Genomic DNA, 25,782 nt, shown 5'->3' with positions numbered 1-25,782 from the left:
ACTTCACACTTATGTGCCCTCCAGAAGCTTGCGTTCTGCAAGTGGACGGCCCCTCTGGGGCCAGACACAAAATCACTTTCACAGACCTTTACCTTGATTGTTCCCTGCTGGTAGAATGACCTGCCAAACTGAACCCGAGCAGTCTTTAGCCATTTTCAAGAAACAGCTATACTGTATATCTGTTTCTATCAATATTACATATTGTTGCTTTTTTGTTGGTTCAAATGCTTCTATTGGTCTCCTTATTTGTGAGTCACTTTGGACAAAAGCATCTGCTAAATGATTACATGTAAATGTAAACCATCACAGAAAACGTTCTGCATTTTTACATTTTCAAAAACATAATTCTGTAAGCTGTTTTCTTCATGGGGGCATTTCGGATTATGATGATTATTCATGTGACTGAATTGAGAAGAACTATTTGGAATGTAATTTATGTAGTTCGTAGTTGTCTCAGTGAAAATCAGTAGGGGTCATTCCATATTTTTTTGTGATTTTTTTGTGATGTTAAATTTATATCTGGCTAGGGCCAAATGGTTCTGACATTACCTCCTTCTAGCCCCTGCTTTCCCTCTTTCTCTTTACTAAATTACACTAAATTGAGGGGAAAATTGCATATTACTTTGCATGTAACACTTTAAGCCACTTAAGCAAAGGCAACCGATTTGATCTTTAATGTTAGGCTGGCTTTCATTATAATACCTTAGATATATTGCTCATTGTCTTTGAATAAAAAATTAATTGGTACCAAACCCTCAAGACCACTGAATGCTACTCACAGAAAGTAATTTGATTCCTGGTGTTATTGCTTTCGTAAGTATGAAAAGCTGTCTATAATGCAATGCATTCTGTCAGCTACTCACAACATATAATGTGGTCTTATGATCATAATGCGAGTACGTTTATATAAATAGATAACCATTTACAGTAGATACACTCTGCAATGTCTGAGGCCTTTATTGTGGGGGAAACAATCCCATTAAAAATCAATTTAATAATTTATTCTCATCATAGAAAAAAATGGGTAACTGGTCAGGATGCATTAGCATTATCCCTCACAGGTGCGGAGCTGATAACTTTCTATAGCCTAAAAATATTGACTATAAGACTAAGTTATTGACAAAAGTGCTATAAATGCATTAGAAATCTTATTCTACAATATAAACAGATATTTAAGATCGTTGAATTAGAATAACATCGGGCAGTGGGAAATCACTGATTGCCACAATTCCCATTTTCATGGTAAACAAAAAAAAAAAGAAAAAAAAAGACCTCTCGAATTGGTCTCTAATCTCACTTTAGGATTATGGGTAGTGTTTTTCATCAGAAGATTTTGCAAAGCATTTTTAAGCAGTTAGTTCAATTACATTAAAATCCTATGGATTCAATTCTAGGCTATCAGAAATTACAAACACTTTTTCTTACATGCACATGTGCATTGCTCAAGTTGGTAAAAAATTAAGAATTTTACTGCCACAAAAGTATAAAGAAGGTTTTTATTTTGTGGCAAAGTTTGATTCAAAAATACTGAAATCGTGAAGAGATTGAGAGTCACATGACTCACCCATGTGTATGAGTCAACCAATCACAGCGTTTGTTTGGGTTTTCGTGATATTCGTTACTCGGTTGCACAGCTCTACGTTTAGTGTATTTGAAAAGACCATTGCAGTCTTTTACAAACTGATGTCAAATTAACTCATTATTAATCAAATGTCTGCTTATAAAATAACATCTGAGTTTTATTTGCCTTCTCCATTCAAATGAGCCTGGCACCACACAGCGGATCGTTTCGCCCACCACAGCAGAGATGTCCTGTGACTGCGCTGGATGAATCGTATGTAGCCATTTTCCTGCCGCTGTTAAAGAGATAGTTCACCCAAAAATCAATAATATGTCATAGTTTACTTACCTTAATGTTGTTTAAAACCTAAAACAAAATAAATTGTTAGACAGAATGTTAGAGAGAGAGACCAACAGTCTCAGTGACCATTCACTTCCAGTGCATCTCTTTGCCATGCATCCAAAGAGGGATGTTTATCAAAACCTAGTAAACTGCCTAACTTAAGTTACCTGCACAGAACTGCTAAGCAGCCAGTTAATTATATTTAGAGACACAACCAAGCTCTAAACTTTTACAGATTCACCAGCTTCAACATGAGCAGCAGTTGCAGTTCAGGAGAATCCTTAAAGGATGCAGATTCAACAATAATCTTGCAGAAAGAAGATGTGAAGAATTACAGTAAGATGAATCCTGCAGAGAAACTATCACTTTGTGAGAGACGAGCTCAGTCCTTGGCTGATAATGAAGAGGTACACATGTAATAATCTTATATTCCGAAATACATGTCTCGCACTCTAATGTTGTATTGTCCTACTGTTTATCAGTGCCCCAACATTTCAGTATGATCTATTATCATTAGCCTACATAAAGCAGGGGTTTTCAAACTTTTAGATGCCATGGGCCCCCATATATGACCATTTTCTTGCGAGGGACATATTGTATTTTATGTATTATGTATTTTATCTAATTTCTATTATTTATTTTTATCTATGTATTTTTTTTTTACTTTTATTAATATGAATATAATTATTAATATAATTTGTTTAATTTTGATCTAATATTTGTTGCTTATTTAATAAATTTATATCAAATATGCATTTTATATTTATTTGAATATCCTTTTATTTATTTATTATTATATATATTTTTTACATTGTTTTCCTCTAAACATATCCACAGACCCCCTGGCACTTTCTTGTGGACCCCTTCAACCCAGTTTGAAAACCCCTGTCATATAGCACAGCAGGCATAACCTTAATCTCCAGTACATCAACAGTGACTGATCATTGTATTAATTAATTAATTTTTATAATTTCTCTAGTTTAATGTTTTATGCTTGTTTGAACTTTTGTAGCATGACCTCTGTATCCAGGAGCTTGTGCGTTGCCATGCACTGACCAGACTGGTTTATGGAAATGAACATTTTGCAGTGGCCCAAGCCCAGTCAAGACTGGCTAAAGCCTATTTGCAATACAAAGGTAAAATTGTTCATTATTTAAAGCATTTAAAAAGATAGAAGAAAGAATAACATACAGCGAAAAATAAACCCTGCATTGACTGTGAATCATGCAAATTGATTTCTTAGGCAGCCATTTATAATACGTCAACCATCTCCTAACAGTTATGACCTCCTGTTTCCCAGGCTGGGCACATCAGGCACAAGAACATGCGTCCCAAGCACTTGAAGTACTCAGTTCCAGCCAGCAGGAGGAGAGAGTGAGCTGCCTCAACTGCTTCCTTACCATACATCAGACTCTTGGAAGCGCTGCTCTAGTGCTTGGAAAATATCCTTATTTACAAAAATCTAATGCCGTCGTATACATAATGCATCTTAACTGTTCAAATCTTATATATTTGTGTGTGTGATATTATTAAACTCTTTTTGAAGTAGATTTTTTTTTATAATTCATCATACAGACCTTGCTTTAAGTAATGTACTGATGGTAGTAATATGTTAATTCACCACTGATGAGTTCTTAACTATGTGAACCTTAGCAGAGGCTGAGTCAAGCTTTCAGAAGGCAGAGATAGTCACGGGAGACATTGTAGCACAAGAAGCCATGGGAAAGGAGGACAGAGTGGACACTGAGTATGAAATATTTACAAATTTAGCAAGGTATGGGTCCATTTCAATCTTAATTGTTTTAATGGCTGACTGTAATGACTAAGCTGGACTAACAAGAGAGACAATTCAACTCTAAAAGACTAGTATATAAATTCCTGCCCCTTTTTAGAGAAGTGCTGAGGTCTTTGCCTTCCTTTTAAATATAACTCTGCATAAATCATAAAGTCTAGGACTAGGAAAAGAGAGATTCATTTTGTAATTATTACCCTTAGAAAGAATTCAATCAATTTCACACTCTTTTTATGGCATAATAAACACATGAAATTGTATACAGGCCTGAAATATGACATGGCAGCCGAGTCCGCATTGATATTCACACAAAGCACTATGGTGAATCACATGCTGTGGACTATTTATTTCTCTTGACTTCTGCAGTTTCAAATATCAGGTTCAGATTTAAATCCATGTTTTTCCTGGCGTCACTTCAAGTTGACATTGGTGCACTTAAGTAACTAAGAGAACACTTTCATAAATACATCAGAATTTGTTGTTATGCTATATTTATTTAGAAATTGTTCTCTTTAAGGGCTTTGTCTCTTCTGCACTTCATTAGGACCGCAAGCTAATATCAACAGTATAAAGTGTCTTTTTCACCACAAGGTGGTGCTCCTCATCCACAACAGAATCGAAGCTTATGATAAATTTCACGTTGGCCACTGCTTGTGAAGGACAAATAGAAACAGAATAATGTTTTTATCTTTTGAAGTGCCTGTGAAGCTCACACATTTAATATGAATGTCTCCAGGTTGTCCACATTCAGAGCAGAGTAGAAAAGCATCTGTAAACATTGATCTTGAGAGTTAACTACATGAAAATCTGCAATGCAAAACCCAACGTCACTTACCGTACATCAGTTTATTAACCATACATAAAGCAAAGGATTTACTATGCAGAAATTCAGCAGGTTTACTCTGTTCACGTTAAATGATTTTTATTTGGGAATTCAAAGATCTTTTGTTTCTCAGGGGGGGAATAGTTCCCACAGGAGGACTTGATTAACTTGTTCAATAGCTTGTATTGATCCCAGTGTTTATTATGGCTGGTCTCACCAAGCTTGACTGTGACAATGAACGACTGTGGTTTGTCTGCCAGCTGTGTTTATGTTGTGAGTGCAGAGCGACAGTATCTCCCTGGGCTATCTCAGGTTTTATTACTGCTGCTCTTTGTTATGTAAGGGCATATGTGTGAGAGAAGTTAAACTGCTATGTAGTAAAACTCATTTATTATGTATTTATAATATTATGTCAGGATTTCTTTTTTTTTACTACCCTTAGCAGGTTGTGTTTTCATCAGTTTGTCAGCTGGTTTCATGGTCCCGCAAGAATGTGCATATGCGAATTGTGATGAAAGCTTTCTAATTCTTCTGCCTTTGACTGTAAAGCTAGTGTTGACATATTTGAAATGAGCGAGCCTGCGCTATCAACACATACCACCACAAAACCCTGAAACAATGACACACGCTTACAGCTTTTTAATCCTGGCAAAGAGCGAACGAACATCAGAGTCAGCATATCTGACATGAATCTCTGCACATATTTACATCAGCCCTTGTTTGAGACTTGCTGGTTGGGATTTTTGGCCTTGAGAGAACTCAAAAGTGAACTGTGTTCCTCCTATGTCTTTTCACACTCTAACCCTGTGAACAAAGAAAAGCTTAAAATGTTAAGTGTGTCATTTTTGTCAATGTAAAATCATCCATCCACTTAACATCCACTTGTATTCATTTTTTCTTCTGCAGGTAAAGGGTAATTCTCACCAAAATGCAACCTAGGGTCTTTTTGTTAATCTACCCGAGGCGAACTTTCGTTTTAAAGCATAATTAGAATAGAAACGCCACTTTTAAGTTTGACCGTATTTTCGTTTTCGGTCAAATTGCCTTTTGACTGGGAGTGCTTGGGGCACTTCCATGATAGCATCAAAAATCGCTATTTTTAAAACACCAAGAAGGCTCGACACAACATGAAACTTTGCTCAAAGTATTACCAGGGGCTCTACACGTGAACTCGAGCATTGAGAACATTGTTTGTGTTGACAGAGTTTACTTAAAAGAAAGATTTTGAACAACTCGCTGTAGCTGTGTCTGTTTGACAGTCATAAATGGTCGATCTACATATATCAAACACATCCCTTTAAACCACTGCTCTGTTTTCTTTGGTTATCTTGTAAATTAAAGATAGGGTAGGCAATTTCAGAGAGGTTAGCAATAGCAAGCTAGCTTTAAAGTCATAAGATCCCACCCCCTCCCTTCAGAGCCACGCCTCCTCCAAAACACATGAACGTGCTCAGCCAAAGCAGATTCTGCAAAACGTCACAAATGGAACGGCGTTAAATCACCTCAAAGCACGTAACATTACAATAATAATGAACGTAAATAACTTACAGAGCTCTGACATGTACCACCTGACTGCTGCAGGTTCATTTCAGCATTCACCAGCTCCGAGTAGAATGTCATGGGTTGCCATCTCTTAATTACAGTAGTTATGGCGTGAATGCAGCATAAGCTCGTTGTTTTGGTTCAGGAGGAACTGTAAAAGGCGGCTGCTGTTTGTTCGCGGCACTCTGTTACTGTCTACAACTCTGCATAGCCTCATGGAACACGGTGACGACATGTGATGTCTGCGTGAGGGTATGCAAATACAGGTTGACAGGCAGGTAGGACACCCTATTATTACATTCGGACCGAATGCAATGATTGGGCGAACGCTTTTTGGTCCTGAGACTTCCATAGAATATAAATGTAAATTTTTTAAATATTTTTTAAACCAGTTCTATTACAAAAAGTTTTTATGAATAACTTTGCCTACTCTACCGGTAAGCTGAGCTAAACTTGGAGTGTTGTTATAACAGTCTGAAGTAATCAGTGTTTCTTTTTTTTTAAAGGCAACGATGTCTTTTCTGTTGCTCTGTGTTTGTTTTCCCCCATTTTTTCTGGCACTACTCTCCATCAAGCCTGAATTCTTTCAAACACAGTCTTACGTCAATATTGGTCTGTTAACAATTACTAAGCAGAAGGCTTGGGGGACTACTTGGCAGTTCATGTAAAAATCCCTAATTGCATTACGCCCCTGCACAACGGACATTAAATCAGATTTCTCCTCGCAGATTATATCTCTCCTCCCACAGAGGATGCCTGAGAGGATGGCTGGTATTACGCTGGCACTGCGTGGCATAATACAGGACGTGTTTAGATTTGTGTCCCCAGGCAGCGCTGCAGTAGAATTGGCACATTCACGCTGCATGTCCCGCTGCCCCTAAAAGGAGGCCCATAGTCTGGAATTTCTGATGCAGCCCTGAAAAATTGCCAGGGTGCTCCAGCGTACACACAGACTACTATGAGAAAACCTTGGTGGAGTCGTGCTCTAAATCTTGCCCTTGAGCGTTTTTCACTGATTGCAGTAAATCCAATTGGACATTCCGATTAAGAGCTTTGACTCCTAAAATATAAACCTTATTTAAGATAAGACATGTTTACAGCTCCATCATCATCAAATTACGCAGATATGGGTGAATACTTACAGATTATGTGTAATGTCAACCATCTCCATAAACAAATTCCGCCTGCTCATTTAGAGTGGCATCATGGGATATCAACTTATCAATTATAACCTATGTTTGTGATGCAACTTTATTTTTAACTAGCCTTGTATTGATGGGACAAGGATGCTGCACGAGCAGGCTATTCCCTCGGAGATGGGGAAATTGAGTTAGTGATCCATTAGAGCGGATGACTCTGGAAAGGCTCAAGGCTTTTAACAAGATGGATTGGTGAAATATGGGATCTCCCTGTGGTGATGTATGTCTCCATATAGCCCAGTGCTACACACCTGCCCACATCAGAGAGAAGCATCATGGTATAGTTAGAGCCAAGAGATCCAAATGAAAATCTGGGATTAATTTTTTTAAACCATAACTTTTAGCATTTTTTAATTAGCATCTATTTTTAAAATAAAGATAAGTTACAAAGTAACAAAAAAAGTGATAGTTAAGACTTTTATAATGTTAAAAAAGATATCCATTTAAAATAAATGCTGTTATTTCAGCTTTCTATCAATCAGAGCATCCTGGGGGGAAAAATATCACGGATTCCACAAAAATTTTAAGCAGCACAACTGGTTTCAACATTGATAATATTAAGAAATGTTTCTTGAGCACAAAATCAAATTAAAATGATTTCTAAAGGATCATGTGACACTGAAGACTGGAGTAATGATACTGAAAATTCAGCTTTGTCATCACAGGAATACATTTAGTTTTAAACCATATTCAATTTATTTTAAGTTACGTAACAAGTTAAGTTATTTTAAGTTACAACAATATTTCACAATATTACTGTTTTTTACTGTATTTTTGGTCAAATAAATGCAGCCTGGGTGAGCATAAGAGATTTCTTTCAAAAACATTACAAATCTTTGTGACATTAAAAATCAGTTTAGCAACTTAAACACTACTTTTTATAGAACAGTCTTCTGTACTTCATTTCTACACAGATAGCAGACAACAGTGAGTCAGTTTTCTGTGCATTGCTCAGGAGTGAGACCGAATGCCTTCAGGCTGATATTGAGAGTGGAGAATCAGACCTAATAAAGACATGAGCTCTTGTGTATTGAGTTCAGCACTGCAGGGCATGTTTGGATTTGCTGTACTCCACATCTTAATAAAAGAAACAGACGCTTTTTAAAGGTTCAGAGCTAGTACCACCGTCCTTTGCAATACACAGCAGTTCTTCCTGTTTTTAACCAGTTTGCATTGAACAGGACTCCCTTTTCTCAACCTTCTTCCTTTCATTGTTCTGGCATTTTTGCCCATGACTGGCATTACAGACGAGCCATTCTTATTATGATGGCATGCACAACTAAGGTCAACAGTGTGTTGTATGTGACGTTGTGGATTGATTTCATGATAAATGACATCTTTGTGTCTGTGTGCTTGTGGTGTGTTGTATAGGGTGTACCAGCGGCAGGGAAGGCCTGAGAAGGCCCTCAGTCAATGTGAAAGAGCCTTGGAGCTGCTTCGGGAAGGAGCTCAGCTCAGTCGGATCTGCTTTGTTTACAGAAACATGGCAGCCATTGAACAGGGACAGGGACATCTGGATAGAGCCATTGAGCATCTCCTACAGGTAAATTCCTGAGATTCCAACTCATATTAAAGCAGAGGAGAGGTGCAGTGCTGTCAAACCCATTTTTGGTGTTTGGTGTATTAAATACATGCTCCATAATCACCTTTATCCTGCTTTAATCACCAATATTGAGGTAAAAAAAAGAAAGCAAGCATAGTTTACTACTAACCAGAGGCCTTTAGATTATGTATATATGAAAGTAATACTTTTATTCAGCAAGGATGAATTTAATTGGTCAAAAGTGGCAGTAAAGACATAAAAAACATCCTATGTAGTTTTCAACATTGAAAATAATAAGAAAGGTTTCTTGAGCAGCAAATCAGCACATTAGAATGATTTCTGAAGGATCATGTGACACTGAAGACTGGAGTAATGATGCTGAAAATTCAGCTTTTGACATCATAGGAATACATTACATTTTAAAATATATTAAAATAGAAGGTTTATTTAAAATTGAGCATACAAGACTTCTTCTACCCAAACTGAACAATAGTGTATAACATGAGTTATTAGGAAATATTAATCAAGTGACGGTATTGGCAAAAAAGAGCTGACTGGATAACTCCACCTGAAACCAAACATTAATACAAAGTTAGAACGAAAAAAAAAAAACACTTTATGCAATTGCAACATATAAATATAGAATATTATGAATATTTCAGGAATGACAGGAATGTTATTTTTTTATTATTTTCCTCAAATCATCGCATGGGATCAGATCGCATCCTCCACAAGCCATATTTGGACCATGGGTTATGTTTTTGACATCCTCTGTCTAATGGTTCAAACTGGACCACAGAGTTATTTAAAGCCTGAAATGATTAATGATTCCTATGCTTCAGGGTTGGTCCGATATGTGATATATCTGTATTCAAATCTCTGTATCTCTCTCTCCCTCTTCTGCAGGCTCATTCCATTGCTCTTAGTCAGAGTCCTGGGGGTCTGGAAGGGGCCCAGATCGCTCACAGCTTGGCTCTGTCCTACTCTTCCACTTCAGAGCCTCATCACAACGGTAACAGAATGCGCTCACAATAGTCTTTCTGAACTGGGTTTAATTAGGCCCTGAGCATCACAGAAGTTATGAGATGTGTTATGAAGTCAATAGTATTGTAGAAATTTAATTAAATATATAATGTGATCAAAAATCATTCTGGCCTTTAGATCAGTGCTTCTCAAACCTGTCCTGGGGACCCCCCCACCACTGAACATTTTGGATGTTCCTCATCAGACACCCAATTCAAGGCCTTGTCCACACTAATAAATTAGTTTTTTCTTCGTTTTGGCCTGCTGTCCACACTGACACACTCGTTTTAGTTAACGAAGACAGCTTTTTTGGGGGATAAATATGAAAACACAGTTTTGCATTGTTGTCATGTTGTGGACTGTGAAAATGGAGGTATTTGAAATCAAAGACATGTTTAGTCATGTGACGCATATTGTACCAATAATATCTATGGTTAGATATAGATATAGGCATAGTGTTGCTAAAGATAAATGTTCCTTTGTCGAACCTTCATATTACATTCCTGCAAAGATGACAGAAAATTAACTCACAATTGCTGTCCTGCAAGCAAAACATGATGACAAGTGCATTTAGACCATACGATTTTGAGTGCAACTATGATTGGTGAGATATTTTGCTAATAAATAGATCACGCCAGATGTGAGAACTTTTATATGTCTGCTCTCTTGGTATCATCTTGTGAGCTTTTATTATGATTTATGTATGTGCAGTGAGGAGATTTAAGCATTTTCAGATGTTTCCGTGTGGATGAGCAACATTTGGAAAATGATTGATAACTGGGAAGCGTTTTGCAACTAAAATGCTGTTTTCAAATGTATCCAGATTAATGTAGACGTAGCCCAAGTATTGCAGTCTTTACCAATGAGTTGAGTTGAACCAGGTGTGTTAGATTAGGGAGACATACAAAATGTGCAGTGGTGGGGTTGTCCCCAGGACATGTTTGTGAAACACTGCTTTAGATAACTTAGATCTGATGCAACGTTTGTCGTTTGTCGTTGAAGTGAATCGCGTTGGATCACACTGTATCTAAGTGTTTAGCAGCCTGTACATAAGCGTAGCTTTGTTGTAGCTGCCCTGCATAACAAGTACAGCAGTAAAGACTTGAAGGTGACCCTCAGCTAATCAACTGAAAAATATGACTGTGCTGGAGTAGCTCTTCAAGGGGAAGTGGGGGAAGTGTAATTATGTGCATCTCTTTTCCCATTTCAATAGATTCAGCTGCACACTTTTTTGAGGAGTGTATAAGTGCATATAGAAGTGCATTAGGCCCACAGGACACACTCACCCTATCTGCCCAAGATGACTTCAGTCATTTCCTCCTACTCACGGGACAACAGGAGGTCAGCTTCAAATTCTTCTGGATATGGTGTATATATTACGGAAAAGATATGGAGCTTTATATTTGAACTATATATATCATTTAAAAGTTACTCAGGTCAAGTCAAATGTATTTGTGTAGCACTTTTTACAATAAACTGTTTCAAAGCAGCTTTACACAAAATCTTGTTTATGTTTATAATATATTTATCTCTTTATGCTTTATAGTGGCATTTAGCAGATTAGAGCTGGGTGATAATATAATTACTGTGTACATTTTGCAAAGAAATTAAAAGTGGGATTTTCTGTATAGTATTTATCACAATATACTACTGTATATATAGCATTTAGTTTAGTTATAGTATAAATAACAAACAAGTAAGCAGCACAACTGTTTTCAACATTGATGATAATTCATCAGTATTCAAAATTTTGGAGGAGACATGTCATATTTATGGTGGTTAAGTTGGGATTATCTCTTATACCGAAAGACTACCTTGTAAGGAGTGTTCGTGCGTTTTTGTTTTTCAGAGCTGCGCTGAGATCCAAAGAGAGTCTCTGTCCCTTAAGAAGAGCACGTTTGGTGAACTGAGTGCAGAAGTGGCAGAAGCGCTGCAGCTGATTGGTGGAGTGGAGATGACACAGGGTCAGATGAGACACGCCTACCGGACACTCAAGAAGGTGAATCAAATCTAATACATGATCACTATGCTGTAGGAGTTGGCTGTTAGCTGTTAATGGATATTTACTCGTACCTTATTCATAAATATCCGTGTGTTACATATCACATTCAGTATCTAGTAAAACAGTTCTGCAATGTATTTATGATCAAACATCACAGGTATACTAAAGTCAGCACAAAACAAAAATTCACCCTCTCTATTTTCTAAATGCATGTTTTTGATCTTAATGTGAATAATTAATTTATGCATGGTCAAACATTTTTTTTTTTTTTTAATTAAACATTTCCCTGGTGATGTATGCCACACTCTTCCAATCATTTATCCCGGCGCTTTCTTATTTTCTTATTTTCGCATTTTTTTTACATCCAATTTTTTTTTCTTTTCCAGTACAGTACAATACAAAAGAAAAAAATCAGTTTCTACTTCCATTACATCGTGACATTAAGGCTGCATCTAAAATCGCATACTTCCCTACTATATAGTAGGCGAAAAACATTATGTGACAAAAGTAGTATGTCTGAATTCACAGTACTGTTAACTGACACTGCAGGTCACATGATAAGGGCAACATGATGAATGTAATTTCGTTCCAGATTACGTTCATACTACACACATTCATACTATATAGAATGTACTTATTCAAAATAAGTACCTACTAGAGAGTATGCGATTTCGGACGCACCCAATATATACATCATTTTGCTGAATTTGATGCTACATCTACATGGAATTCTGATGGTATAAAATAGTTTATCAAATAAAGTTTGTTCAATATATTTCACCAAGATCCTTCCATGCAAAGAGTCTGGGCAACTGCAGTTAGCATAAAAAGAGATCTGAACAGCTTCTGTCCTCAGAGCTATGCTCTAATCTTGGAGGGTAGCATGAATGATAGACGCCTTTCCTGATATGAAACTTTCCAAAAAAATAGCATTGTGTTAGTCCTTCTAGATGCAAGTAGACATTTTCTTGGCCATTGATACATTGCTGAGTGCTGTTAAAAGGAGACCTTCATGAGACCTTCCACTAGGACAAAAATAGTATTCTAAAATAGTCTTAAAGGTGCCTTATGCAACTTGGAGCCACCTATAGGCAATTAGTTGAATTACACTGGTAACGGTTACTAACGGAGTTTGATTGACAGCTTTGCTTCCCATTTGGCGGAGACACTTTTTGCTTGCAGGCTGCAGTCAGACAGACCATCTGAGAGAGTGTGTGTGATAATTTGTGCATACATGTCAGCGCGGCATCGCTCGTCAAGTTCGTAGCTTATTCAGTCCATTTTAAATTCTGATTTTGGCCGCCTCTCAAATGGGTTAAACCACATTGCCTATGAAGTTCAAGTAAATGCGCTAGAAAATCCGCGCTCATTCAAGGATGTGCATTTATAGCATGGACGGAGAAAGCGCCGACACCTGCAGGATTTCATTTGACGGTATAAACATATTATAATCGATCTGTTCCGTGTGAGAGCAGAACGAACGAGACTTTATTGACGTTTTTAAATCTGAAAACTCCAAAAAACAACGAAATTGTCTCTTTTGCAGAGATCACAATGAATGTTTGCGAACTAACTAGCTAACCTGATAAATTAGGTATTTACATTACTGTACCTGTCCAATAGAAACGTGGCCAACTCTGCATCGCTCTTCAATCCAAATGCAAACCTCATCTGCCGCCATCTGACAAACGCCAAACCCAGATTTACTCTGGTTTTACTCCGGGCTTGATCCGATGCTCTCTTTGCATTTGCTATATTTTCTTTTCTTATTTTTTTGGCAAGCTCCGTCGCTAGTAGGGCTTGCGTCCGCCATTACTTTAACAAAATATTGGGCGTGTTTGTAACTCTCAGTGTACCTGCCCTCAAAGCCTGTCATTGGCTATCACCTCACACACACCCTTACAAATGTACACGCCCCAAAACGTCCCGACTCCAATATATGCTGGCTACCAAGGCAGTGGGGGGAATGTCAGTTCTGACACTCTGCCAGATTCTATGTTTTAACGTTAGCTGATGACATATAAGGGCTATTATTGGATATTGTATTATGGAACAAGTTGCATAAGGCACCTTTAACTCAAATTCTAAAATTTATTTTTTATTTTATTACATGTATTCAATGAACTATGTTTATTATGGTAACTTTCTTTAGGTAATAAAGCAAGTTACCAAAGTTAACATTTGTTTTGGTAGCTCTAGCTTTATTTAAAGCTTGATTATTTTTAGATGGGACCGTGTTATTCTTGGTGTCTTGGGCAGCTCACTTGATGTCCTCCTCCAGGAGTCTACCACACCCCTGTTTGTGACGTTATTCATTCTCTTTTGTGTCTTTCGCTCTTAACATTTGATGCCGTAAGAAGATGCTACCACATTATCCATGTCTCCTAGTATGTCCTAAATATGGCTTTTATTTTTATTCGGTCGCACTGAAACCCCCTCTGAGATAATTTGGTGACTGTTGATCTTTGGAAACCTGTCCCCACTCGTCTGTAAGCGAGCACTGTTGCTATGTTGCTTTGTTGTTGTATTGAAGGGCTCCATTTCTAGGGTTGTGAATCAGTGGTCCCACGCTCAGCGTTTCCTCAGGATACTAACCTTTCCCCGTTACCTCTGACAGATACGAGCAGCTCATATCATGTTCTTTCTCCTGTAATCATGACAGCTGCTGCAGCAGAGCAACACACTCTTACTTTAGACTTTGGCCTAAAGCCAGGGTTTTGTGGTTAAAACAGAAACAGGGATTTAAATAAGCGATAATAAAGTTAGATTATATACACAGTATAGTATATTATGTTTTATGCAGTCTTTAGATGAATATCCTTTTTTGAGAGCCTTTTCTAAAGACACACACACACACACACACACACTTTTGAGAGTCACTGCAACTGTTTTCCCATTGAAGTGGGCCCCATGACATCACTTTTGCCTGTGGAAAGTGATGAAAACATGGAATGAGACTTTTCAATCATGAAGGAAACTTTGAACAGTACTTTCCTTTGTCTTTTTATGGAAAGACTGCTGTCATGTCGTCATTTTGAGTGTTTTTCATCCTAACCGTTGCTGTTGTTTTGAAGGAGTGAATGAGAGTGGGTTTATTTGAGGAAATGAAGTGGCTTGGCCAGGTATCCTATAATATCTGTGCCAAAGGCACTCCTCCTCTCTACTATGTCTGTGAAATCAGAGTCAAGCCGTTCACTACCCTTTGAGCTCCACAAAGCAGAGCACTAAATTTTACTTTCTTAGGTTTGAATTTTAGCTGTAACAAATACAAACTTTTTTTATATTTTAGTTTCACATTCACAGACAGTTATGACTGTATTGAAGCTCAGCTAGCCATTTATTTTTCACCAGGCCTTTCCATCCTTTATGAAAATGGTGATAACAATCATCACTTTTAAAAGAATGAACATTAATTCTTTATTAGAACTGTTCAGTAGTCTGTGTAGCAACTGTACTATATATATATATATTCGGTCATAAGTCACAATGATTTGGGTTGTTTATGAATGATGTGTCATCAATATCATCAACTTAAAAGTACAAATATTCCATGCCACCTCATACGAATAAAAAAAGATGCATAATTATATTGTAATAATTAATTATTATATAAATATACCCTACAGATAAAAAGTTTGGAATAATTTGTTTTTTATGCTTTTTCTTATGCTCACCAAGGCTGCATTTATTTGATAGGAATACAGTAAAAATGTATAATGTTGTTAAATATGATTACAAATTAAAATGTGTTTTCTTTTTAAAATATATTTTAAAATGTAATTTATTCCTGTGATGGAAAAGCTGCCATTACTCCAGTCTTCTCTCTCACATGATCCTTCAGAAATCATTCTAATATTCTGATTTGGTTCTCAGTTATTATCAGTTATTGTTGGCACTCAATTATATATAATAATGGTTCTTATTATTATCAATGTTGAAAAGTTTTTTTTGCTGCAACTGAAAATATATTAAAATAGAAAACAGCACTTTTAAATTGTAATAATATTTCACAATATTACGTTTTATTACTTTATTATTTTAATATTACTTTAATAATATAACTTAAATAAAGCCTTGGTGAGCATAAGAGATTTCTTTCAAAAACTTTAAATACTTTTGAGTGGTAGTCTTTAATTTATATATATATGCATTATGTATTTATATAAAAAATATACATGCATTTTGTAGTTTTAGATGGAGTATAGCTTGTCACCAATGCTCTCAAATGTTTTGCTAACCACCTATATCTGTCTCTCTTTCAGTGTCTGGATATTCAAAGTATGCTGTATGGTCCTCAGCACAAGAAAACCAAAGCCACACAAAGAACCGTGGACATGCTGTCTCAGTGAGTTTCCTACTCAATCATGTGTTACACATTCACGCTATAGCAGGAAGTCACAGTGCACTCTAAAAATGTGCTTTCGGTGCAGTACGCGGACATTTCACCTGAATGTAGTGTGTTGCTGAAAGTGAATATCATTAATAGATGAGGCATTTAATGCTTTGTGGTCTTTTTCTAGGTCACCAGAGGTCAATGAGAGACGTAAGGAAAGTCGTCTTGAAACAAGGCCTCCATTCTGTGCAGTGGTATCATCTGCATCTGAGGTGACATCTAGTATGTCTAACTCATAACAGCAATGACCAGCAGGGCTGTTTGTGGCATGGACTGTCAGGGATGTTTGACCTCATCCTATTTCACCAAGGGAAATCTGTGGATTGGAAAAAGCAAGGCAGTGTTTCTAGACCAGCACACAAGCTCTATTGTGTCTTTAGAGTGCTTGGCAAGGTGACTACCTCTGCACTTCAAAAAATGAGAACTGTCCAGTAGTGATCTAATACACCGTCACAGCAGTTTCTGCAAACACTCTCTGACTGCTGAGCGGCAGGCCTCTCTGCAAAGAGTTTTAATTCTTATATTATTTCTGAGAATTGAGCTGAAATCACAACGTGAACTCTGTAAAGGGTTTGTTTATTGTGTTTGCATGTAAACCAATGTTCAGACAGTGAGCAGACTAGTCTTTTTAAGAGTAAAACAGCACACAAAACACCCATTTTGTGGATTTTCATTTTGCAAAAGTACATCCCCAAACCAATATTTGCTAAGGCAGTAAATCATGTATAGCAAACTGTAAATCTGTAGATGGACAAAATGAGGTTTCACAGTGATGGTTGAGTCCTAAAACCCTAGTATGCATAGATTCAAATAAACAACGGCAGGTTCTGAAACACCATCTTAAGGGATGCAGATATATGGTTGGAAATGGTTAATAATGATCCTTAATAACTTATGATGTATCTGTTAACACCGTGTTTCCCAACCTTTTTTCTGTTGTGTAGCACCGCAGCCTAATGAGTAAGACTCAAATCCTTCAACACAAACCAGAAATGGGGTTATTTCATCTTGTATTATACTGGATATTATTTAAGTCACTTAAATGTGAAAAATCATATTGCAAGTGACTCTTATATTCTGCTTTGTGTCATAAAAACAAATGTAAAAACTCACACACATTAAATGACATTAAGCACCATTTGCACCCAGTGTAATAATAAAGTTAAATCAAATTTATTCAAACTTGTTTAAGAACCCCTGGGATCACTGTGTTAACATATATGATATTGAGGATCTCATTTCTAGATCTATGATAGTTTATGATAATACTGACATAAAAAGCTACTTGAAAATGAAATGGTAAATCATTAAATAAAGCTGAAATGATGTTACTCTTTTTTTACTCCCAGCATTGTTAACAGGCACAGGACTGTCACCATTGCAGCATCTGGTGACATTAACATTAATATGCTGATATCTGTTAAAAGATGAATAGAAAAAATAGAGGAAAACACACATGCTTACACTTGAAATCTTCAGACACTATTTTACCTTAAAGTGTCAATGGAATCCTAAAAATAGACAGTCATTTAGTGGAGCTGAATCCTCATATTACGTAATAGGTTGTGACAGACTTAATAGCACCGAATAGCTATTCTGGAAGCACTTACACACTTCTGTGTAAGCTGCCTTGCCCTTATTTTTAATGTGAGATTTCTACAAGGATCTACGATCCTCCCTCTCTCACTGTCTCTGTACACAGTACTAGAGCAATGAAAAATGTGTTGTCCTGGAAGAGCAGGATTGCTAGATTAGTCCTTGCTGGTCTAATGTCATTTAAGGATTAAGAGATCTCTGGATCTCTTACAGGAAGGGCAGTCTAGTGCTTCTCACCTTCAGAACTAGACGGTGGCCAATGTAGACCACACTATATAAACCAAAAATATCCAAATTTGTGAATGAAGATATTTGTGATATTATGATTAAAGTTTTGAATAACTCACAAATATATGGCCAATTAAAGCCTGCACTAATCTAGAATTTCTGCATACTTTTGTAAATATCTCCATCAGATCAATCTCTGTTTAACATATTTCATAAAAAGGTTTTAAAACATGCCAAACTTATTTTTGCAATTCTATGGAAACTAGAAGCACAAGACGGTACAATAACAAAGTGTGTGTTTTAATATAGTCAGCAATGTGTTTTCTGAGCTATTTAAAAATGAAATGGAAAGAAAATACTGTTTTTCACTTTTTCTGTGCTTAGTTAAAGCTGTGAAAATGAAATAAAATGTTCTAGTAGTTAATAATATATACAAAGCAAAGCATTAAAGTGATCAGCTTTAGCTTTGTTAATACTTTCGCTATGTCAGTTACAGCACTGTTCAACAACTGGGATCAGTAACATTTTTAGAGTATAACAGTCATGATGGACCATGAATTTTTAATTCTGGCTTACAACACCTGATTTTTTTGGTTCATTTCATAATGAATTATTTGATTGACGTGATATGTTGAGCTATAATGTGTCATTTAGATGTTATTTCATGATATCACTCGTCTTTGGGGCTTTCAAGATAAACAGTTGCGATTCTTTTCTCATGACAGACCTTCAAGTGGGGGTCAATCATCTGGGTCTGTGAGTACTCTGTAGCGCTGCCGCTTCTTTGTACTTTAACGGCTCCTCCGCTTGTTGATGCAGAGGAGCCGTTGTTCACGTCCATCTGAAAAGTGAAGGATTTCTCACTAGGGCCCAGCTTGATGTGTTTTTCCGTCTTGCCGACCTCATCGGTTGAGCTCCATTGTTGGATCTCTTCGTTGCTGGTCATCCATGGCATTCCCTCCACTTGAAACTCCTCTTGGGAAACGCTCATGGTGTATCCTGCACCAGCTCCACCACCGAGGGCCTGCTGGAGCGTTGGGTGGGATGAGCTCAGCGCTGCCATTATCTGCTCTTCAGACGGATCATCTCCTCCTTCTCCCAGCAGCCCAGACTCCTCCAACGTCTGGGACACATTAAGCTCAGCCACAATGGTCATGGTTCCACTGTCTGTAACTTGTTCAACTTTTTTGATGTCAACAGAGACATTTTCTGGAGTCTCTCTACCTTTTGTGAAAAATGCAAGTTCTTCCTTGAGGGCTCCAGATACAGTATCTTGGATTTGCTCTAATGCTCCTCTGAGCTGCTGTTCGGGGTCTAGAGACTCCTCCTTCAGGATCCCTACTATGGACTGTTGCAGGGTGGGAGAGACGTGCACCTCCTCTTCGATTATGCAGTCTTCGATGTTGTCTCTCAAAAACGAGTGGTCACCATATTCGGGTGAATCTCTGTACCTCTGACCTTCAGCAGTGGGCTGTTTGTGGTCATCTTCCTGGTAATATCGTTCATCAGACAGATCATCCATAACTCCATAATGGCTGTAAGACATAAACCTTCCACCCTCCTCAAACTCAGACATATTGTCTTCAGGAGTGGAGACAAAGTATTCTTGTGACTCTTGGACGTGCGAGAAGTATGGTATGTTTTCATCTCTGGTAACTTCCTGAACCTGCACAGAGCCACTGTTTCCATAATGAGAAGCTTCAGCAGAACCACTGTCAAAGGGTTTCATGGTCGTAGGGTCACTCTCTAACTCCTCTATTTGGAAGAACATCGATGAGGGACTGATGTTTGGTTGTTTAGACTTAATCTCCACAGGCTCCTCTATATCAATTTCACTCTCCTCATCACTCTGAGACTCCACAGGTTCCTCGATTATCTCCACATTCACTGACCTATTTCCCAAACTCTCACCTTGCAGGCCAAGACTCAGCAGGTTCTCGATCATGGTTCCAGTTGGGGTTCCTTTGATGTTCTCCAGGGTGACTTTCTTGACTCCCCTGTTAAGAAGGTCCTCCAGGGCAGAATCTTCAGACATATCCAGCTCCTCCTCAACTTTAGATTGTAAGACAATCTGAGTCTTGGTGGATCCATCCTCTTGCTCCGTTTTCTCCACATGATATGTGAATTTTGAGTCAGGGGACCTTGAGCTGACCCTAGTATCTAAACCAGCTGGTTTCATGACCTGCTGAATTATTTCCTCCGTAGAAATTGCATCTAGTACTTTTTCCTCACCTACAAACACCTTATGCCCTACATTTTCAGACACTCTCACATCTTTAGCTATTGATTCTTTCACATCCCCTATTTCTTCTTTATTTGTTGCCTTGGGTTTTTCTTTATCTTGTTTGGCATCCATTCTCTTTTCTTTCGGTTCAACATCTTTTTGTTTGCTTTCTTCAGTGGTGTTCTTGGTAAAACTCGCAAGGGGTGATATCACATTTGCTGGCTTTGGTTTCTCAATTTTTGAGGCTGTAGAGCTTGATATACTTTCGATTCTATAGGGGGGATGATCAAGTGAGCCCATTGAAGAGTGCTGTGAAACCTCCTTTCTCATACTTCTCTGATCGGTTTCCTCTCTCTTTATCTCAACAGAAGAGACTCCAGGTTTCAGGGTAGTGGAAGCAGCTGCCTGCGCTGCTTTGGTGAATGAAATCATGTCCCTTCTTGAAACAGGACTTTGCTGGGCACGATTTGATACACTGATGGGCACGATCCTTGAGGGTTCGTGAGAATGAAACTGACTTGATGTAGATGAGGTTCTCACGCTGGAAATAGGCTCCATATATTTAACATCATATCCTGTGAAGGCTTTTTTCCTTGTATCTGGCCGACTTGCCGAATTGATGGACACTCTTGGAGTGTAAGGATGGGATGGCATTTTTATATCTACAGTAGATAGATAACAGATAAAAATGACATTTTACTTTCTAACATCTGTCTTAGTATGCTTTGTTGGAATACTGAATAATTAGAATAATAGTAAACCAAACGTTAGTAGTGTTAAAAATCATATAGCATTAAATCGTTATTTCAAGCTAAATGACACAAGCAAATACCTATTTTTCTTTCTCTTGAATGCTGATTAGACCACATTTGAGCATGTCTTCCTTCTTCTTCCAAGAGTGCCCTGATAAACATGACAATGTCAAAGATACAGCAAACAGGCATATTTAAGGTCAATCGAATTACTTCAGAACATACAGTATCATGAACAACCTAGGCACTTCTTTTTCACCTCTTTGGAGAATGCTGACTACCTCCATGTTCTGCCATGACCATGCAAAAGCTCAAACAACACTGAGGGCAACCAGAAAACCTACCAAGCCCATGTCCTAAGCAGAAATACAGTTAAGGTCACTAAAAACACTCTTTATCTCCACCATTGTGTTTAATTGATTAAACTGGTCCTTGAGCAGCTTTGAACCTACCTTGACAATGCTTTTACATGAAAAATGCGGTGGAGAACCAAAGCGAAGCAGACTATGTGGAGCTACAGACAGTAAACGTATGAAAGTCCCCTGTGATTCCTTTGAAAGACTGCACTAAAAATAACTGCCACAATGCACCCTGTCTGTTTTCATTATGGCTTACGATGTGGAGCAGTTTGAAACAGACAAATGGAACTTCTACATTATCATGTCTCAATAGTATCCAAAACATTGCAAGTTGCAACTATACATATCGACATTTTCAGATAAGAGACCAACCAAACATTTGATTAAGGATGTATAAAGGTTGTACAAACAGTTTCAAGTACCTGCAATGGCAGATCTTCTACACGCATTATGAAGTAGGGGACATAACGGGGAAAATTATTATAGCCTACTTTTATGTAGCTTTATTTAATAACTCTAGATGCTAATCTTCCATGTGCATTAGCTAATGCATCAGACAGCTTTACAATAGAGTGAAAATCATAAATCAGCTTCAGTGTTTGTTCAACATACACGGATTAGGTCATAAATACAGGAGTTATCCAGTCTAACAAGAAAAGAGGGGCGGGACTGTAAGCAGACTTGCCAAATGGGCGGGCATTAGTTGCTCTGTTGCTGCAGTGGCTAAAAATACATCTACAAGGCTCATGTTAGGGGTGGTTGCTATGTCAAACTTCTCAACTCAAATCTCAAAACAGAAAACAGTCAAATGTTTATATTCACATTACTGCATGGAGAAAGTTTTAGATACCCATACTTTTAAAATCGCAGAATAAGAGGCCATTCACACAGAACGTGTTTTTGCGTTTCAAAAAATTCTAGACGTAGGAAGTGGAATGGTAAAAAATTGTCATGTATGAGATGCTGCAAAAGATGCAAACATGCTGGTCAAAGACATCCATGTGGCATGTTTAGATGGAAAATTCTAAAAAAGCAGCACAGTGGAATTAGAGATGGTGTGGATCAGTGCAAAAACACGTTCTGTGTGATCAGCCCCTAATAATGAAATCTGAACTTAAGACATTTTAATAGCTTTCAAGGACTCCTGCACTGGTCCTGTGAGATGTCTTGTAAGCCAAAGTCCATGAAGCACAAGTAATTTTGGTATTAATATTTCATGTCACCAAGAGAATGTAGGAGGAGACTCGTTTTAAGGGCAAAGAAACGGGTCATTCATCCCTGTGCTTGAGTTGGCATCAGACCATAGACAGTACTTAAAAAATACATGAGCTTGAGAATATTGTTAAAACTGAATGCATGAAATCCAAGTCCTAGCAGAAGACCTCTGGGATCATTTACCATGAATTATCAGAAAAAGAGAAGCTGAATGTGCTCATTTAAGTGAATGTGGAACGTGAAAGGGAGCATTTAATTGATTTTGTATGCTCTACCTGTATGCTGCCACTTCCAAAGCTAGACCCATCTTGACCTGTAAGAGATTCTGATGGTCCTTCAGCTTCTCTGAGATGGTGTTTGACAACATTCTGCGCTCATACTCCAGTTCCTCAATGATAGCCTGTATGACAAGAAGATAGACAGTTAGCCTGTTTGCTCTTTTACACACACACACACACACACACACACACACACACACACACACACACACACACACACACACACACACACACACACACACACACACAACATATAAATATAGTGGATATTGCAATAATAGACTGAATAGTATAGTGTTTAAACTATAAACCTATTTTTATCTCATCTCTCTCTTTCAAAAGAGTGTCCACTTGCATCTTATTGATCCAAAGTATATTTTGGGGGCTACTGTTTGTGTGATGCACCTGCTCTTCCAACATCACCCCCTGCTGAAACCTCATTATTTATTTTAAAAGACAGGGGTTTTTAATGATTCAAGGGTTATCTACTTTATGTTGGTCCAAGTCACAAGACAAGACTTTTTTAAGTCAGTTCCTAATATGCTACATTCAATGGTTGCTACGAGCCTTTAAATTTCCACCACTCCAGTGGCTCCAAACTCTCAAGTATCAAGTATTTTTGGTCTCAAGTGGTGACATAAATGTGATTTCACAAAGCTATGCCATTTCACCAACTTGAACATGTTCCTAGATCAACATCCTTGTTGATCCTGCAACAACATTCCAATCAACCAATCAGATCTGAGGAATAGGTTTATAGTTAGTGTAAGGCTTACAACAAGAGTTAAAGGGCTTCTACACCATTCTCATTCACCTATCATTTCCCATTTGATTTTAGGGATAAGTTATGGGTAGGGTTAGATTTAGGGGCACAGATAGGGTTCGTTTTTTGGGCAGGAATATTGTTCCAGGGTCAACAAAAGGTGTTGATACATGTCTTAGATGGCAAAATCACGACGACACATCATTAGTCTGTTTGATGAGTGCATCTGTGGTTTTGGATTCGGAACATTTGGCACTCAATAGGCTAGTCAAACTAACTGCAGTAATATGTTAAGACTGACATCCTCCATTCAATTTAGCCCACAGTGACACAACACTTTACTGATGCTTGCACTTTGCTTCAGTAACTGCTCATTTGTCATTCTCCCTGGAGAGAGGCAATAATGGGATGAGGCTTTAATGCTCTTTTTTTTTAGGCACACTGATCTAGAGATGATAAACATGGATATTGGCAGTGCCTAAGCACTTCTCACTTGAGCTCCAAAAGGGCCCATTGAAAAAACAGGTGTTGGATAATGTTCACCTGAAGTTGATGCCTGCTTGGTCTCCACTATATGTGTTTTGTAATATTTTACTTTACTCTTGGAAGAACTAAAAAGCACTGATAAACTTATATTTCTCACACATTTAATATAACTATTTATAAAAACTATGTTTTTGATCAATTTAAATATATAAAAAAATTAAACTGACAAACTTCTCAACATACAGGAATATATTTTTGATATAACTGCACTTTATATATTAAAGTAAATGTAAGAAATATATTCTAATCAGTAACTTTTTGTTTTATCATTTTTCCTCTATTGTGGGCCATTCTAAGGGAGGGGATTACAGACAATGATGTGTTTAAAACGCCACTAGGTTATTCTTTATCAAATATATCCTATATGGGATAACATGTGATTTGTGCCTCTAATAAAAATTTTTTTTTAAAGTAGGCTAATGGTACACTAATGTGTAGCTGCTCTAGAATGTACCATGATGCTGCTGTCACTAGTAGTGCGCACAGTGGGTGTGGCGCATCCTTACGCAATCCCTGTTTTCATCTGTAGTGATTTTATTAATAAAGGGCCTTGTGTTTTGCTTTGACACCCACCTGGTACTGACTGATTTCATCTCTGAAATGTTCTTGCATGTTCTCGAGCTGCTCCTCAAGGTTCAGCTGCACTTGTGTTTGTTTCTCAATCTCGTCACGCAGCCTCTTGAACTGTGAAGCACATTCCCTCTTTTCCCTCTGAATGTCCTCCAGCCTCGCGTGGTCTGCTTTTATAGACTCTTCGATTTCCTCTACCCTCAGGCGGTACATGTCTAAAGTCCCCTGCCAGCTTTCAGTGAAGTTGGCCGCGTACTCCTGCACCTCTTCCATCGTTACTGCTGGAGGTGCGTGGTGCGTTTGAGTCACAACGCGTACAGTTCGGGAGTGCGCCTGGTTCCTCAGCTGGCCGATTTCCTTTCTGTGGGCATCTTCCAAAAACTTATATTCGTTTTCAAGCTCAACAAGGCGATCTTCCAAAGCACGGTTGGTCTGAAGAGTATGATGGAGCTGCCTCTCGCAGCCTTTAAGCTCAGTGCCGATGCCTTTGCCCACCGAAGCCTCATCTGAACGCATCGCTTGAAGCATCTGGAGTTCATTGCGCAGCTTCTGTCGTTCCATCTCTGCTCTGCATTTCTCGAAAGATAAACGCTCCACCAGTCTCCTCATTTCCCGTAGCTCGGACATGTGTTTGCTTTCCCATTCTCCAGACCTGTTTTGTCTGATTGAATTTATTTCGCTTATCAAGCCGGTATTTTCTTGTTCCAACTGTTTTGAGCGCATTAGGTACTGGCCGAGTCTTTGGTTGAGCTCTTGTAATTGGAGCTTCTCGCTTTCAAACGGCTCCCTCATTCGGAACATTTTTTTCTTTGTAATTGTGTAAATTCGGGTTACTCTTAAATGTTTCAAGTTAGAAGTTAATCAACTATTTCGTTGTCATCTGATTTCTGCGTCGATGAGAAGCGCTGGGCGGAGGCAGAGTCGAACAAGTGCGGAGGATTTGAGCTGATCCCATGTCCCGTTAGTGAGTCCTACTATGAGCACGGTCTAGCTCATGAATATTAACTACGCAACGCTACGTTCGCCCAGTA

The 25,782-nt window shown here is 38.0% G+C and overlaps 2 protein-coding genes across 4 annotated transcripts in view; one reads left to right on the top strand and one right to left on the bottom strand.

Annotated features, from left to right (window-relative positions):
- The window catches only part of ttc23 (tetratricopeptide repeat domain 23), a 20,191-nt gene extending 2,641 nt beyond the window's left edge, over positions 1-17,550 (top strand). The window contains exons 1-11 of one of the 3 annotated variants that reach the window (XM_084409824.1): positions 1,558-1,834; positions 2,139-2,310; positions 2,934-3,039; positions 3,204-3,345; positions 3,552-3,677; positions 8,631-8,802; positions 9,709-9,814; positions 11,039-11,166; positions 11,675-11,824; positions 16,090-16,172; positions 16,348-17,550. In XM_084409824.1, the coding sequence (XP_084265950.1) occupies positions 1,761-1,834; positions 2,139-2,310; positions 2,934-3,039; positions 3,204-3,345; positions 3,552-3,677; positions 8,631-8,802; positions 9,709-9,814; positions 11,039-11,166; positions 11,675-11,824; positions 16,090-16,172; positions 16,348-16,459 (1,371 nt within the window). In that variant the 5' untranslated portion in view covers positions 1,558-1,760 and the 3' untranslated portion in view covers positions 16,460-17,550. Of the gene's footprint in view, positions 1-1,557; positions 1,835-2,138; positions 2,311-2,915; positions 3,040-3,203; positions 3,346-3,551; positions 3,678-8,630; positions 8,803-9,708; positions 9,815-11,038; positions 11,167-11,674; positions 11,825-16,089; positions 16,173-16,347 lie in introns of those variants that run through there. The other 2 variants (XM_084409823.1, XM_084409825.1) reach the window with 2 other exon arrangements.
- Positions 16,783-25,745, bottom strand: synm (synemin, intermediate filament protein). The gene is made up of 4 exons (XM_084409822.1): positions 24,755-25,745; positions 22,870-22,994; positions 21,101-21,171; positions 16,783-20,930 (listed from the first exon to the last, which is right to left on the bottom strand). Exons 1-4 carry the CDS (start codon positions 25,550-25,552, stop codon positions 18,715-18,717), a joined length of 3,210 nt encoding a protein of 1,069 aa, XP_084265948.1. The 5' UTR covers positions 25,553-25,745; the 3' UTR covers positions 16,783-18,714.
- Between the last annotated feature and the right edge of the window lie 37 nt (positions 25,746-25,782).

Source organism: Rutilus rutilus (assembly GCF_951802725.1).
Source record: "Rutilus rutilus genome assembly, chromosome: 5".
Classification (NCBI taxonomy): Eukaryota; Metazoa; Chordata; class Actinopteri; order Cypriniformes; family Leuciscidae; genus Rutilus; species Rutilus rutilus.
Note: the sequence above shows the minus strand (reverse complement) of the source record. Positions and strands in the feature narration are given on the sequence as shown.

Excerpts from the sequence above, each read along its gene's own strand:
- synm (XM_084409822.1), bottom strand. The coding sequence starts at position 25,552 with ATGTTCCGAATGAGGGAGCCGTTTGAAAGCGAGAAGCTCCAATTACAA. Across the intron at positions 22,995-24,754 it reads ATGAAATCAGTCAGTACCAG|GCTATCATTGAGGAACTGGA; the intron begins GTGGGTGTCAAA and ends CTTGTCATACAG. Across the intron at positions 21,172-22,869 it reads TTGGAAGTGGCAGCATACAG|GGCACTCTTGGAAGAAGAAG; the intron begins GTAGAGCATACA and ends CATGTTTATCAG.